The sequence below is a fragment of the Scomber scombrus genome, chromosome 9 (genome assembly GCF_963691925.1).
Source record: "Scomber scombrus chromosome 9, fScoSco1.1, whole genome shotgun sequence".
NCBI lineage: Eukaryota > Metazoa > Chordata > Actinopteri > Scombriformes > Scombridae > Scomber > Scomber scombrus.
The window spans coordinates 14,775,285-14,792,581 of NC_084978.1; the positions used below are offsets into that span (position 1 = coordinate 14,775,285).

At 40.9% G+C, this 17,297-nt stretch overlaps 2 protein-coding genes across 7 annotated transcripts in view; one reads left to right on the forward strand and one right to left on the reverse strand.

Moving 5' to 3' along the window:
• macrod1 (mono-ADP ribosylhydrolase 1) overlaps positions 1-17,297 on the forward strand; it is a 117,356-nt gene that overhangs the window by 20,358 nt on the left and 79,701 nt on the right. The gene's annotated exons all lie outside the window — the stretch shown is intronic.
• On the reverse strand, positions 7,001-9,205 carry flrt1b (fibronectin leucine rich transmembrane protein 1b). Of its 3 annotated transcripts, none has more exons than XM_062425661.1 (2): positions 8,074-9,199; positions 7,001-8,034 (listed from the first exon to the last, which is right to left on the reverse strand). In XM_062425661.1, the coding sequence occupies exons 1-2, from the start codon at positions 9,197-9,199 to the stop codon at positions 7,001-7,003; spliced, it is 2,160 nt and encodes a 719-aa protein (XP_062281645.1). The 3 variants fall into 3 exon arrangements, with proteins under 3 accessions (XP_062281645.1, XP_062281644.1, XP_062281646.1); XM_062425660.1 differs by having other exon boundaries at positions 7,001-7,995; positions 8,026-9,199; XM_062425662.1 differs by having other exon boundaries at positions 7,001-9,205.

Genomic DNA, 17,297 nt, shown 5'->3' on the forward strand with positions numbered 1-17,297 from the left:
AGGACAATCACAATACAGGGACAATTTGGTTATCTTTTTGTACACGCTTTCAGCGTAGTTTTTGTTCCCTCATTCTCACTGGAGGCGTCTTGTGGTGGCACCAAAGTGGCTCTCTCCCTGATAGACAGCCTAATTCATACAGTTGGTGTTGTTATAATCCCCTGAAGGCTGCCTTTTTAGTTTTTTTACACTGCCTTGTTTATTCTAGTGATGTCCTCTCCATCCAATGCTAGAGGAACCCAGACCACAGCTTAATGTTTTGTTGTTGTTGCTGGATCACTTCATAGCTTTGAGGTATTTCACTGCTTATTTGCAGTGGTTGTGTGAGGAGGACAAATCAGCGTTTGTTATCCCGCTTCGGAGGTCCTTCGGGAACACCAGCACACCAGTCACTCAGACGTGAACGGATGCGCTCGTTTGTCCATATCTTGTTTGTTTGTAGTCATTTCTACAATGACTTTTAAAGTGGAAATAGACAACTTTTTTTCGCTTTAACTTATCATTATGAAGTGAATGTTGACTGCACAGTGTTAACAGCTATAGAATAATGACACCATCTGCGTTTAGATTGGTTTCCTATAAGCTTCACTGTCACTGTGCAATTCTGTCTGCCACTAGGGACAATCTCCCGGGAAAACGGAGGCTGGATTTCTGGCACGAAGGAAGTCTGTCAATGATTGCGCAACCAAAAGAGCAAAAGGATAGCGCTTTTTTTTTGCCCAGCAGCTATTGGTAGCTATATCTCATTATAATTTATCAGGTGGCAGACCTCTTTCTGTCATCTTATTGCTATATGATAAATGTAAAATATTGTGCAGGCAGATCTAATGATGCGCTACTTATATCTGCAAACACATTGAATGTACTACCTGACTAAACTTGTCTTCTGATTTCTATAGGGCTTTGTTAGCTATGGTAGCTGATGGGAAGAAAGCTGTCTAGAAATCAGTTTAGTAAGCTACAAGCTCTGTTGCCATAGATACTTGATCAATATACAGCCACGCTGATCTACTTTTACATATGAACATTAATAGACAGAAAATATGTTATCACCTTCTCTTTTGCACAGTGTCTTTCACTTTGTAAAAGCGTAAATATGCTAGCAACCCATGTTGCGTTTCTCAACACATACTGAAGAATTTCTATCTGCTTTCATGTCTTCGTTATAGACTAAATGAATGAACAAACTCATCCCTTTCCTCCTAATTGTTTCTTCTAACGTTTCCACTTTAAGATTGATTTAAATTCAGACCTGGGTTGGATTTCCATCTAAGGCAAGGATTAGAGGGAGAGGTTTGTAAATCAGAACACGTCTGGTTCAACCTCAGAAATGCTGTGCGTGTCTGTATTTGAGATATTGATGTTTTGACTGCATGTGTTCAAATGTGTGTACTGATGTTTGTTTGATGTTGTACACAATACCTTTTTTTTTACTCTTATGTCTGTACATTGAATCTGTTTATACTTTTCTACTGTGCCCTGCACAACCTGCACGTGACTGGTCTTTTTATTTTCTGCTTTCAGTGAATGACACCTGAAATTCTAATGAACATTTGTATCCAAAACCAGCTGTTTGTTTTTACACACATGTTGGAATGGAGATATACAGATTATTTGTAGTTGTGGAAATGTATATATGGATTAATAGGAATACATTGACCTTTTTCTAAAGATACATAATAATAAAATAAGAATAAAATACTGAACATGGAGTTTAAAATGCAACAAATAATGAGTTGACATTATTTGTTTAAAAGTGGCTGTAATCCATATATTTATAATTACTCTTAATCACATGCCACTGTGTAATGCAATAGTCATAAACCTACAGAGAATTAGGTCCTTGGCTTTATGAAGCTTTATAGCAGGGTTCAGCTCATTGTTTTGCACTTTATTGTTTTGGTTCACTCACTCCACTCTTATAGTGTCATTTTTAGCCAAAGCAGGCAGCTGTTTTCAGAGAAAATGCTCTAAAAACTTAGTGTACACTAACTGCTCAGCACTGAACTGCAAACAGATACAATAAGCAACTAACTGGTGAACATAGTGGATTTAGCAGCTGAAGTGTCAGATATTTCCCTCAGGAGATAGTAGATACTGAAAAACAGCTAAAAAGAGAGTGAATGTTGGACTTACATTCATCAGGTGTAAAGAAACACAAACTCCAAATGAACGGATATGTTGCTCCATAACTGCTGGATGTGTAAATAAACAACTGTTAGAAGGTGATGATAGTGTTGTGTTTAGTGTTATTTTCACATGTTCACATGTTCACATTTGCACTTCTCTGAAGTGACCAAAAAAATCAGTTACTTCAGGTTTAAAGAAATTGAGTCCAAGTATTCAAAAAAGCAGTGAATTAAAAGGCAAAGCATTGGAACTAAATATATGAGTGTTGTGCTTGTATGCACAATCCAACAGTATTTAAACACTTTTCTTTCTTCCTGAGTCATTTTGGATAAAGGACATACTTGCAAATGTAACTTTAAGTCCCTCTCCACTCAAAAAACGTGTTTCTCTTACTGTTACTTCAGTTTGATGTTTGAGCTTCATGGTTCAGAATAATCTATATGCAAAGTTTGACATTTAAATGCTGAGTTTAAGGCTTGTTTCTATTATTAAAATTTGTCACATTGCAACTAATTTGGACCCAATCATGATTCAGTATCTCCAACCTCCAGTGCACAGAACAATGAAAATAGACTTTTCAGTTAAATAAGAGATATCTTGTGTCCAGCAGTTAAACTTCTGAAATTAAAAATACTTACACATTCACAGATTCTGGATTTATTTAATGAGGGAGTAGGAGAGGATGTTAACAGATTTTTTAAAAAGCTGATTATAATTCCTAGCAGGGTATCTTTATGTCTTAAAACATATCTGGAGGGGATCCTTAAAGGAAGCATATCTAAAAGAAAATCCACGTTGATCCCATTTGCTTCAGTAAAAGGATACAATTCAGACTCAACACACATGTACGACAATCTCTAACTATACATCTTTTTGTTGGGTGTAATATGGGTTAGAATAATTAAGCTGGAGGGCATGATGCTAGATAATGGACTGCAACAGTGAAAGGCCTTCATAATGACTGTTGAGTACTCGGAGCATTGTTGTTAAGAGCGCATACGTGGAAACATGCACAGCTGCAACACATTTAAAGTAGGCGTTGGCATGCACACATCATCACGGATCATTTGGCTTTCTTTATTTCAGAGACGGCGCACACTGTACAACAAACCATTTCTATCTACATACTGTATATTTCTTTCTGACGCTCCACTTCACAAACACCCATCACAAGTAGTTACTCTAAGATGGACACTTATACACTCCCCCGTTCGTTATATTGATCCATGCTTACACAAGCATTAGCACTCACTTAGAATGAGAGGCATGTCTTCACCCAAACGCAAGGAGCACACAGCATGTACACATCCATCCATGTCTCTTGAAACACACACAAACTTCTTAGGGATAAAAACACTGGACATGCGTCTGCGGGGTGTGCACATTCTTCCCAGTTGAACCGGAGCATATCACTGTGATGTATTCATTTAGTGTGTGCGTTTTAACGAGGTACGCTCCATCTCATCATAAATCATATTAATAATGTAAGATTCCCATCGATTTTTAGTTTTTTAAGCCATCCCAGTGCATTATTTGGTATCTCCAGCCTTTGTTTCTGATTTAATGAACCCCACCCACCCACACACACACACACACACACACACACACACACACACACACACACACACACACACACACACACACACACACACACACACACACACACACAAAGAGAGCTCATGAAGTTGCGTCTCCTTTTTAGAAGTCTTTATTCATCTGTGTAGAAAAAGAGACGACAGACCAATAAATGGAATAGCATTTTGCACCCATTGTTTATACATAGCGTTTTCATTATCACATCTGAAGGTGACACTCTTAAAGGAAAAGGATTTCTACACAGAATGAAAGGAAGCTTCAGTGCTCTTTAAAAAAACACACAAACAAAAACAGACATAACAAAAAAAACTTAAAACCCACACTGGAGCTCTTCCAGTATTACTGATGTACAGTAACACAAATTGGAAAAGAGAAAGAGAGCTACTGAAAGTAAGAATAGGTTTCAACACTTACAGGCTCTATCTAAATCACCCCCAACCCATCCTCCCCTCTATACCTCTCACTCTTTATTTTTCTTTCTCTACACTCTCCTCTTCCTTGTATAATCTCTGGCTGTTTGTTGGTGTTCAATATATTTTCTTTTGAAGTTCCTCCTCCCTTTAGAAGTACATTAGTGGGGTCAGCAAGAGGCAGTTGGAAAGCAGGTTCCCTCTTGTCCTGTGTGTGTGTGTGTGTGTGTGTGTGTGTGTGTGTGTGTGTGTGTGTGTGTGTGTGTGTGTGTGTGTGTGTGTGTGTATATGTGTATGTTGAGCTGCACAGTGTAGCGGTCCGGCTGTGATCTCATGTTAACAGAGTCGTGTCTTTCCTGAACTGAGGCCTTCGAAACTGAAGGGCAGGCCCTGAGTCAGCTCACGCATTTTAACACACAGGAGCTGGAGGCGTTATGACAGTCTGTACTTTGTACAATATACATGTATCTAAGATTTATATGATTAGAAGCAATGATTTCATTTTTGATTGTAGAGAGGCATTGTGGGTAATGTTACAAATCAATGAGCAGGCTGGATACATAATAATGGTATATATCATTTTGTTGCATTTTGTTGCAATGATTGGTTGATTAATCGATTAGTTAATAGAGTAGTTGTTACATTAATCGCCAAGTATGTTGATAATTAATCAAAAGCTATGTATTGGTTCCAGCTTCTCAGATGTGAATATTTTCTGGTTTCATTCATATTCTGTGATAACTGAATATTTTTGGGATGTGGATTGTCCGTTGAGATAAAAAACAAGACATTTGAGGACATTGCCTTGGGCTTTGGGAAATAGTGATTGACATTTTTCACCATTTTTTGACATTTTATAAATCAAAAAACTAATCGATTAATTGACAAAATAATCTACAGATTAAAAAAATATGAAAAAATAATCGGTAGTAGCAGCAATTTAATGAAGTGCTCTAATTTGTCAGGTATTTCATTTTAGTCAAATTAACTGTTAAATACTTTTATGCCTATAGTTCATCATTTGATTTCCATAAATTTCATTATATCACAGTATAGAATTGGATACTGTGATTGGGCTATTTCATCATTTTACATTTTATCTACACCACCCACACAATTGTATTATGTATTATTTAAATACACGTACAACTACTATTTTTGTAATAAAAGTTGAAAAGATTGATTAGAGATAATATGACCACAGCAGCTCCGACTTCCACCAAGAAAGCATTAACTGATACCCTTATTTTCAATTAAATATATTTAACTAGACTCCTCAGATAATGGGATTACTATTAAAAGATGTATGATGAGCTTTCTTTCACTTAATTTGCAGAAGTAATTTAACAAGGAAACCAGACCACAATAGGATTTGGGTAAATGCAGTCTTCTTGGTTATTCCGTCATCTTTTTTAATTCTGAGGGGGAGACAGAGCCTTTCTCCTCCAGCTGGTCATTTGTCTTGTGGTCGTGGAAATCGTTTTTTCTTCGATTGTCTTGCCATGCTTGTCTTCCTTGTATTAGACCGCTAACGTCTAGAAAATCATGATCTGTGGCATGTAAATGGGATTATATTTTAATGAAGATGCATAATATGGTGGAAAGTACCAAAAAGCAGTGTGTAATGAGACACATGTTTGACTTTAATGATCACAAGCAGTTAAAAACATCAGTTCTCTAAGTGTACAGTGTACTATCACTCTGTTTTTAGGTATTCGCTGAGTACAGTCGTGGATAAACTGGGGGTAAAACTTGAGCCATTTCTTGGATGATGATGTCACATTATTACAGTTTTCACCCCTCTTTTTATCCTGCCCACACTCTCTTTGATCCCCCATCCTCTTTCCTTTTGTCTGCTTTTTTACCTCCTGCCACTGCATTTGTCACACGCCCTTTTTCACTTATCTTCTTTTCTTCTCTCGTTTTCCATCCCAGCTCTCTGCCTTAAGCCAACGCACCCTGTCTCAGTGTCTCCATCCCCAAAACAGAAACCCTCTCTTTCTCTCCTTGTCTTCTTTTATGTTTCTTCTCTCCGTCCATCCATCTATCCATCACCCCACACTCTCTCCCTCTCTCTCGCTCCCTCTCATTAGTCTCCCCATGCTGTGGTTTTTGTCTCCCGTCTCTGTCAGAACTGTTATCACTGCTGTCAGCTCCCTTGGCGAGAACAAAGTCGTCCTCTGCTCACGGCACCACAAAAGACACGAAAGAAATAAAAGGAAAGAGCCTCAGCTAAAAAAAAAGGAAAAATTAAAAAGGAGGGGAGTAAACCAGAGGAAAGGAGGGGGGCCTAGGAACACATCTTTTCATGTCAACCATGATGCATTGTCATCTCTGGGTTATAACAACCATTGATTTCTCCCTGTCATCCCTTTATCTATACAGCACAGAGCGTACAGTTTGTAGGAAGATATGAGAGCTATCTCTATACACATCAAGTGCCTTTTCCTCATATTATAAATATATCTCCTGCTAAATCAACTAAGCCTAGTATATCAACCTCAAATAAGTTACTGTGTATTATTGTGAGCTGAGAAGAACAGTAGGTTTGAAAGACACTGAGATATCCAAAAGAGAAAACGTAACCATTTTTAACTATAAGTAGCGCTGAAAGAAGAGTCTACTGTATTATGTAATATACAGTAGTAGATTATAGTAGGACTGTTACTTCTGTCACTCAATAGCAATGTCCAATCAACATAGCTGAAATCAGTCTTTTCTACTTAGCAAACCAATCAAAATTAAACCAGCAGAGGCACAGAGGGTACTTTGGAAACCAAGGACAAAATGGCCACTGGCCAAGGGGTCATCATTGTAGAAATGGTGCCTGGCATTCGTGGCTCAGGGAGTATGTCCCTGTGTCATCACGTGTAGGCATAATCTATGTCGGGGATGCCACCCTCTCTGTAGCCACGGTTGGTACCATAAGTGACATGATGGTGGCTAGTTTGGCTGAGGATGGTGCCGTTGAGGCTGCCAGCTCCGTGGTTGCTCCGGTAGGTCCCGTTAGCTTGGGAGGAAGAGGAGGAAGAGGGGAAAATGGTATGGATGTAGGTGACATCCTCCAGCTTAGGCTGCAGGGGCTGATGGGCCATAGCTGTCATCTGAAACCCTGCAGGAGGGGCCCTGATCTCTAAGATGGAAGTGTCTTTCTTGGTGCCTGACTCTACATAGTCATCATAATGTTTTCCACCACGGCCCCTGCTGTACGAGCCTGTGTCCCCTGACATGTAACCTGCTCTTTGTCCATACCAGCAGAAGATGCCAAAGATTAACAGCAGGCTTACCAATGCCGTGGCACCTCCTATGATCCCAGCCAATGGCAGGGCTGTTAGCTCTGAGTCCTGTCCTTCCTTATCTGACCCCTCCCCTCCAGAGCTTACCAAAGCCTCTCCAGTCTCTATCTGAGCACAGGCCGGGGACGAGTCTTTATTGTCGGTGTCAATGCTGCCAATTCGAGATGACCCCATGCTGGATCCTCCAAAAGAAGGCTCCTGTCGTAGTGGCAGCAGGCAGATGAGGTAATGAGAGCGTGGTGTGAGCTGGGTTAGGAGATACTGCCTCCTCTCTCCAGGTACAAGAGTCTCTGTTATGGAACCAAGAGCTGCGCTGCTGCCCAACCTCAGCCAAGACAGGCGGAAGGAGGGTGCCGGCTCTGGACACAGCCAGCTGACCAGTACACTGTCTGAAGACAGAGGTTTTACAGTCAGGTCCAGGGCCTCTCCAGATACTTGTCCCCCTTCACCTGGTGGCAGAGGCATTACCAGGCCTGGCCGCTTGGCTCGCAGGGTGAAGAGGGAACCTTGTGTGGGGACCAACACAGGAGTGGTGGTGGTACTGCTGTGGGGAACTGAAGCCACTGCATGGCCCCCTCCAACACTTTCCTCACCTCCTCCATCTTTATCTAGTGGGTTCATCCCCATGCCAGTACTTGGACCAGCAGGGGGGCCTTCACATTGCTCCATCAGGGAGGTTAGGTCTCTGAGGATCTGGCCCCTCACAGCCTCGGGCCCCTGACAGGACAGACCCCTGACTGTCACCGCTGCCCCCCGGCTGTGTAGCCATGCGTGGAGCCAGCGAAGGTTGCAGCCGCAGTACCAGGGGTTTCCTCTCAGCAGCAGCAACTCCAGGCTTTCTGTGTCCTTTAGAAGTCCTCGAGGGAGACTTGTTAGATTGTTGCCCGATAAGTCCAGCCTTTGTAACCGCCGCATCCCATCCAGGGCCCCTCTTGGTATGTGGGTCATTCCGTTGTCCTGCAAATGGAGCCGCACAAGGTGAGCTGAAGGCAGGTTGACCGGTGGCGACTGCAAGGCGTTCCTGACCAGTGACAGCTCAGTTAGGTTCGAAAGACGGGAAAAGGTGTCGTCTGCAATTCGTGTGTTGGCCAACAGGTTCCCATCCAAGACCAAGCGCCGCAAGGAGGAGAGCCCGCGGAAGGCATGTGTTGGGATGGTGCTTATTCTATTGTCGTCCAGTCGCAACTCTTCCAAGGATGCTGGCATGCCCGCGGGGATACTTGACAGATGGTTCCGAGACAGAAACAGCAGCCGAAGCCGTGGAGTCCCGGAAAAAGCTCGCTCCTGGATGCTAACTGTGGATATAGAGTTATCATCCAGGTGTAAACGTTCTAGTAATGGTAACTTGGCCAGAGCTGATCGCGGTAACGTTCGTATATTATTATCCTGCAAGTGGAGCTCCCGTAATGAAGGCGGGAGGTGTATAGGGAATTCATCCAGTTGGTTGGCATACAGGTAAATCACTCGTATGGACGTGCTGCGTTCCAGTGACGGAGGCAGCCCGGCATTACTCAGCCGATTGCTCTGCAAGTACAGGATGGCAGCCGTCAATGGTAGTGGAGGGATTATACTGAGGCCACGGTCGTTGCAGTAGACAAAACCCTCATCACAGCGGCACACTGAGGGACAAACAATGCCCTCATCTCCCTCACCCGTCTCCATGGCAATTGCTGCTGCCGCCAGTTCCAGTACCTCAGCCAATAAGGTGAGGCACAAGAGAAGAAGAAAGAGCCAATCACGGAGCTCAGCAAGACTCTCAGCTGCCATGTTGATGCACAGCTCCTGATTGAAAGAGAGGAAATGGGAAACTGGGTTAAAACAAGTACAAAAGATACAATGTACCAACTCTGAAATTAAAGGTGGAATAACTCATTACATACAAAAGAGAAAAAAAGTCTTGCAAAAAAGGGAAATGTTTTAGATAAAAGACAAGGCAAACCACACGCTTAACGTCTTTCTCTAAAATGGCTTGACAGAGTTGCTGTATTTACTACCTGCTGTTAAAAGTAAAGTTTTTTTCTTGTTACTTCAGTGTAGAAGGGTTGGGGATTGAATAATCAGAGGCACTTTAGAGGCTGTCCAGCATTATATGGGTCAGAGCGACCAAGCAGAAGACAAATGGACATTTAGATGCAGAGAGAATGATGAGGGGTGGAGTGAGTGGGCGAGGAAGATTACAAGAATCAAGAGAAAGCAAAAAGGATGACAAAGATGGAGAAAATTGGACAGTGACAGTTGCGGGGAAGAAAAATAAGGGAGGAAGATTTTTTTTCTGGGAGATTAACTGAAATGGAGTGAGTGACATGAAACTAAAATGGAGGAGAGATCGGGGAGAAGGAAATCCGATTAATTGCTCACAGTGCTTTTGATAGCTTTGAAGACAACAGTAGTGAACTTGTTAAGACTGCAGTACACTGTGTCTTACCCTCCACTGAAAGTATAATGAGTATACATGTGAGTGGGGTTCCATAAATGCAGGATTTTGCAGGTTTCTGACTATATTCAGAAACACAATGCATTTATTTCAGGTTATGACTAAAACATACACAGAGTAATGCACAAGAAAATAAATAAACATAGCAAACATAAAGCATTCACATAACGAACAAGTCTCAGTACAAGATGACATGTATAATGCATGTTTTGTCTACGTTGTTATTGTTTGTGAAATTTCTATAAATTATTCAGGAAAGCGGTCCTGAAATCCCCAGAAATGTTTTACCGCAATGTTTTACAGAGAAGCATTTTTCTGCAACATTAATACGTTCCTCAGTCGATGTTTTATGACTTGTCTCCTAGTGAATCCCTTACACTGACATCGATAATATAAATTTACAATTCGGATAAAATTATCTCTGTTCACTCACATTCACAGTGCACTATTTATAGAATATGAATAATATACAGTGGTGAAAGTTGTGGAAATCACATTGTGGCACACTCTTGTTTGAACCCTTTCTTTTGGGTTGCCTGGGGCTGGAAAATTTGCCCTGACATGAAATGCCTGACGTGATTTGACAGTACATTTGATAAACAAATCCTCTAAAGGCAAGGCTTTTTTTTCTTCCTTTCATGGATGTCTATGTGTATGTGCTTGTATGTGAACACAGTGCTCGATGCAAAATTGCCCCTTGGCTGCAGTCAAAATCCATGCAAAGCAAACAAGAGATGGCAACAATAGAAGAGACGGGGTGGGGGTAGGGGGGACAGATGGAGAGTTGGACAGTCAGTCAGAGGAGGAGAGGGGAAATGAGTTCCTGGCAGTGAAGACTCAAGTCAGTATCAGCCGAGTTTGCTGCAGAAAGAAGAATGGCTGGTTGGTTGTTGTTGTTTTTTCTGTCAGGCAGCTATAAAAATAGCTACATTTGTGTACCTACACATGCTTGTGTGTGCATCTGGGATCTGTATCAGCAACAACCAGCTCCTGCCTCAGCTCGACACAGACAGTCTGATATATAAGGGGAGAGAGAGAAAAAGAGTGTGCGCCATGCAATCCGACATGGACCCTGACTTTATTTTTTCTCTTCTGAATGGTATTTTTGAGCCAAAATCTGACTGTTTCTGAGCACCAGCAGCATTTCAGAGACAGAAACAGTTAAGGGAGAAGAACACATGGACACAAAAATAAGTGTCAAGGTAGAAGCTGAGACCATATTGGTAATGCTCTATGAATATCAACTAGCATATGCTTCAGTGCCACACTATCCCCGCTTTCCTTTCATAAATATGCTCTTGGCACAAACCTGCATGTGTGTTTTTGCTGGCATGCCAAGGTTTCCTATCGACACATCCTCTTAATGATCCTTTTTTTTTTGTCTTCTCCCCTCCCTGGCTCGTTCTCTCACTCTCTCCAACTGTCGCTCTCTTATATGGTGCTCTCCTCTCTCTGCATCTTTATCTTTCACGCTATCCACCTTTCCTGTCCGCCCACCTCCACCTCCTCCCCTTCATAATCTTTTATTATATCCACTCTCAGTTTTGTTTACAGAAGTGTCTGTGCAGTCATCCTCCTCCTCTCCTCTCCTGTCTCTATCTCTTTCTAATCCTCTTTTATCGTTTCCTCTCCAGTCGTCTGTTGATTCCTACACACTGAGATTGGATCAATCAGCTCTGGTTCAGTCCTCTTGCCCAGACCTCCTCTCTCCTCTCCTCTCTCTCCTCTTCTGTCCTCTCCTCCTTGGTGACTTAGTTTCTCTTTTTCATTTAGACACAGACCCCCTGCTTCTCCCCCTCCCTCACCCCCCTTCTCTCTCTCACTCCCTCTTGGCCTCAGCTTTCTCGCCTCCACATTCGCCTTCCTCTCCCTTTGTGGCGTTTTTTTCTCCCTAACATTTCAATCATGTTCTGAAATGAAAGCCTTTGTTGAAGTACAGAGCCAGGGTGTGTTTGTGGGTTTTTTTTCTATCATGTAGCTGAAAGCAAGATGTAAGTGTGGTGTGTATGTGCATGCATGTGTGAGGGTGTGAAAGGGTCTGATCAACCTAGGGTGTGATTGCAGAGGGCTCGCTAACCTGCTCAGTTTCTGTGCCTTTCACGTCTGCCGCAGCTTTGTTTTTCTTGTACCGAGGATTTGTGGGGAACAGTATTAGTGTGTCTATAGGTGTGATTGAGGATGTCGCTGTGGATTCTCTGTGTGTTAGCGCAGTTTCCCGGTCGCCTTCGAATCGTTCAGAAGTGTAGCCTCGTTCCTTGGGGCCGTTGAATCTTCCTCAGCTTGGGTGAATGATGATACGGATGATGATAGCCTGTACTCCAGGGCCCCACAAGTAGCAACACCAGCATGGCTCAAAGACGCCTCTGCACCAACATTTGTGTGTTGTGTGTGTGTCCTTCTGCCAAGCACTCACTCTCACTCTGTCTCTCTCTCTCTGGGTAAGGGGCTTTTAGGCCTGCCAACTCAAGTCATCTTCAACGAGCATCCAGAGGCCTAATTCTGAAGCAACCCCTCCACACCCAAATGCCACAGTTGGGCAGACAGTCAGAAGATGGTTGAAGGCTCAAGGGTCCTCCTTCGAAGTCAAAATCAATCCTGGATACTCTTGCAAGCAGTGGGTCATGCAAAAGTAGTGCAGTGCTGCGCTACACTTGTTTTCAATAGCCAGGTTGTGATTGTAATTAATGAGCAGCACAGAGAGAAATAGCGTGAAAAACTCCAACAGAGTCCTTATGGAAATTTGACGTTATTATCGGTTGTATGATAGCAATTAGTACAACATAAATTCACAGTTCAGTGATGTAAAGAGTACATTTTGAGACTGAGATGGACAGGTTGGCTGCGTGCAGAATACAGGCTGTAAGAGCAGGGATTAGGGAGGCAAGGAGTGCGTTCCGGCTTCTTTCCCTCTCAGTTACTGTCTCACTCTCCACTGTTAAATGTTTGATCACTTCCTTTTCAGTTCACGTAGATCATCTTCAGAGGCAGCAGAGACAGATAACTGTGTACTGTATGTAGTCCTCTCCAAGCAGCGCTGTGATAGTCAGTCACGTGGCTCGGTGTGAAAAGGTCTCCCAAAGGTTGGTAGAAATGGACTGCCAGTTTCCCAAAAGTGCACTTCGCTGGCGTTTGCTTCAGCAGGACAGCAGGCAGAATGGTAACGAGCAGCACCCTGAAAAGACAAACACAGTATTAGAATTTCTTAATGCGGATATAATCAATCAGGCTGACTTTAAACAGTTGTAATGGTGGCCTTTTGTAACATATTAGAAATCAAAACAAAGTGTACAAAAAAGAAAGACTAAAGGTCATGACAGTAAATAATGCATTAATGATGATCTTTTGTATGTTGTCCAGTAAAGGTAATGGATTGGTTATTGGAATCAATATATGATGTGGAAATGTATTCTTAATTATATCAAACTGTAGGCTCATGAAATGGATTTATTCCATTGAGAGGTTTTGGTTGATGATTTCTGAACTCCTAGGCTGATGATATTTTAAAACAAAGTTAATCAAACAAGTTAATCACATATAACAGTGTCAATAGGCTGCATGATGAGGTTGCTTCAAATTTAGGCCATTACATTGATCTTGAATGAGTTTATCAACTTCTAAACTGAAATTATAGGGCGTAGTGCAGTGAACCTCTAAATATATATAGCATATTTCATAACCCTAACCCTTTGCTATTGTAAACAGTTAAATATCTCAGTTGGAAATCAATCAAAATATAAAAATGGTGCAAATTACACAACACAATACATCTTTGTTGAAATATCTTTCTCATGTCATTATCTTATGGACGTCAGAAGTATAAAACGGCCAGGACTCAAGTTTGAGAACAGTTATTAGTTACAGTGGTGAGTGGATCTTGTAGGCTTATATCTTTCAGGGATTGAGCATAGAGAGATGTGTCATTGGCCTTTACAGTGTGAGATAACACGAAAGGTCTAGCTTTATGTTGAAGTTTTGTGTCTTGTAATACACGCATTTTAGCGTTTTAGTGATAAAAATGTATAATATTGACAGAACAGTTCAGTCATTTCATTTACCGTATCTGTCATGATGATTAATTTACAAGTTCAACTTGAAATTGGCACAACATCTGACATGTGTTTATTGCTAAAATAAATAAAAATGGGCTTTTAAGGGGCTGTATAAATGAGATGCTTTCGTGTCTTCAAATTTTTTATACCAACTTGCTGTAAATGAAGCCAAGATGTAATGTTGGGTTTCAATGCTGGCACAGGCAGGCTAAATAATTATCCCCATCAGAACGGTTATACCTTTTAAAATTAAGTACCTCATGAAAATACTTCCTGAAGGTCAGTGCTGTATATGCGCAACAGCTCCCAGTGGACACAAATCTCCCATTAAGGTAACTCCATGTTTTATGTGTGTTTGTTTTTTTTTTTTTAGAAAAGCTTTGGAGCTTTCATAACCACCACACGCTAAGTGCCTGTATCTTCTGTGCAGAATCAAACCCCCCAGTGAACACTGGCTTTAGAAATGTAAGGTTTTCATCAGGCATACTGAGTGTACAGAGACAGATTCATCAAGGCCATTAACTGCTCCGCTGCTCACATTCGCCTGTTCAGTTCATCCCAAAGTAGACTACATAGCCAACTGGGAAATTATCATGCAGTTTGCTTAAACACAAATAGAGACAAATAAAGCTGTCCTAATTTTCCTTTTTAAAGGACACATGTGGCAGCTGAGAAGAACTTGGTCAACAAGCTTGTGTCTGCACGCGTATGTATCCTTTAAGGTTTGTATATGTTTAGGCGCTCCCATAAATTGAGCCTCGTGCATCCTCGACTCAGTGTGACGGTGTTTGTTTTAGTTTTAGCTTTGGTGTTTTAACTGCGTCCACAAATGGAGAGGAATGTGGTAAACTGGGAGTGCAGTTTAGTGAGATCGTTAGGCGGTTGGTGTGAGATGAAGTTGGGCAGCATGTGGCGAGATAAATTGTCCTTTTTATAAAACAGCGACAGACTGATGTCTAGTTTGTGGCGTAGTAAACTGATTTATATGTGCAGAGAGCGGCTAACATGCGCAATGAAAACAGCTCGACGTGGGACAGAATCCTAAATAGACATTGTTTGCAAAACCCATCGACTCTGTGATTGACATTTAAGGAGAAGGGAGACAACGCTTTATTCAAGGACAGTCTAGATGTACACAGAGCCTTGTGTTTGGTGCCGTAACAAGTTTTGCATTTAAATATGTGAAACCCATTATGATCCAGTCCTTTCATATTAACAATTTGGAGACCAAGGCTTTTAAGTGACTTTGAAGTAAAATCATAATGGAAGACTTTTAATTGAGTGCCATCAGTCATGTATTAACAGCAGATGCCACCTTTAATAACACTAACTGTCGTTTTTTAAAACAGGTCCTCTTAATTGAATGCAATTTGTGGTCCAAAACTACACTAACTCTCTACACTAATCTTTGCCTACCGCAGGCGAAAATGTCTGCCTGCATAGAACAAGATGTGAATATTGAACATCAGCAGCATTTCCACAGTTCACTGCCATTGCCCATTAGACATCAACATGTGAAACCCTATCTGTATAATGTCGAGGCGGTCCTTTAAACTTTTTGTGATGGATTTTCCTGGGAAAGCATATCTGGGCTGACTGTGGTAGAGCGTGTATCAGAAAAGTGACTTAGGAGGGAAAAGCTGGACACTAGTGGTTTAGGAGAGGGGAGTGTATGATAACGATGTTTATTAGAGTTTGATGAATGTTACAGAAAGCTTTCCACTTTAGTTTTAACTGAAGGTTTATACTGCTTATTAAAGGAAATATCTTAGTTATTATGACACAATGTTTATTTAACACCTGAATATGCTAGCTAACCTCCCAGACAGATTACACAAAGGGGAATGGATACACCTTGACGTGGAGCCAGCTGTTTTTCACTGGATCACAAAGAGCTTTGAGGGATTTTTTTGAGTTTATTGCTAATTTCCTACACTTTAATGTTAATAGGTTCGGTTTTTAAAAGCATGCTCATTAAAAATCTGTTACAAAAAACGACACAGTCAAGTATCTTAATACCCTCATTCACATTCAAATTCAAATAGGATCAAAATTACTCCAAAAAGGACTTAGGTAGGGCGATGTTAATGTGAGGCCAACAACTGTGAGTTATAAAGTTGCATTTTAACTATAAGAAAAAGGAAACGATATTTTGTTTAGTCACTGTCAACTAATCAATCAACAGAAAGTTAACCAACAGTGTTGCTATTTAATTAAATGTTTAAGTCTCCTTTTTAACCAAAATATGAAAAATGAATTAAATATTAGTTGGTTTTCTCCTTTATGATAGCAATTTGAAAATCTTTGGTTTTTGGATATTTGGTGCATTAGGAAATTGTGATGGGCCTTTTTAAAATGTGATTAATCAAGAAAATAAGAGCAGTTTGACCACAGTGTAATTTGTCATTAATGTTATGCATCCATACAGTCTGTAGATAAATCATTATAGGATTAAGTCACTGTCATACGAGTAACTGCACTCTGCTAACATTAGAGCATTTGGAAAAATGGCTCTACAGTGGAGCAGTGATGGGATGCAGGAAAAGAGCAAACACTCAAAACATGCTGAAATTAATCTGTGATAAAGTGGTAAATAAAATTATGACAAACATTTATTTTTCCCTACAAAAAAACCCCATTTCAGCACACTATTTCCTCTTTTATTACCTCCTACACCATCATTAGTAGTTAGTTATAAAGAGCGCTGTTCCAACACTTGCAGTACAGGCAGGTGACTCTTCATAACGTTGAGGCCACATCAGAACATTTGGAACTGAACCGTCCCTGTGCATCTTCTACCGTAGTTGTTTTTTTTGCCTCCATAACAGAGAGCACACACAGAACGCGTCGCTCCTCAGGGGGACAGAAATCACTCTGCTCTCATGAGCAAGTCAATGACAACTGTGTAGCCTACAGGCACGCTACAGTATGTGACTTCCACTGTTGCTTCTGTGCGACACAAATGCTCTCGCTGTTTTTGTTTTCCTCTTTCTTTTTGAACGATAACAATCAGATATTAGCTTTTTTTTCTTTTCTTTGCCTGCTGTGGAGAAGTCTGGTGATAATTAAACAGAGAAATCTGAGAGCAAATATAGAGAAATATAATAATATAAAGATCATGCATCTGCCTCTGAGCTCAGGGGTGCTGAAGGCTCCAGTACAACTCATTACTACAAACCAGTATTGGCTGTGTTTGTGAGACATTTTATGCAACACATCTGTTGGAGAAAAGATATATATATATATATATATATATATATATATATATATATATATATATATATATATATATATATAATATACAGTATGCTATAAGTGGTTGTAGTATTACAGTTTTACAGATGGAGGTAGCATACAGTATGTACAAGGATATAGCCAAAAC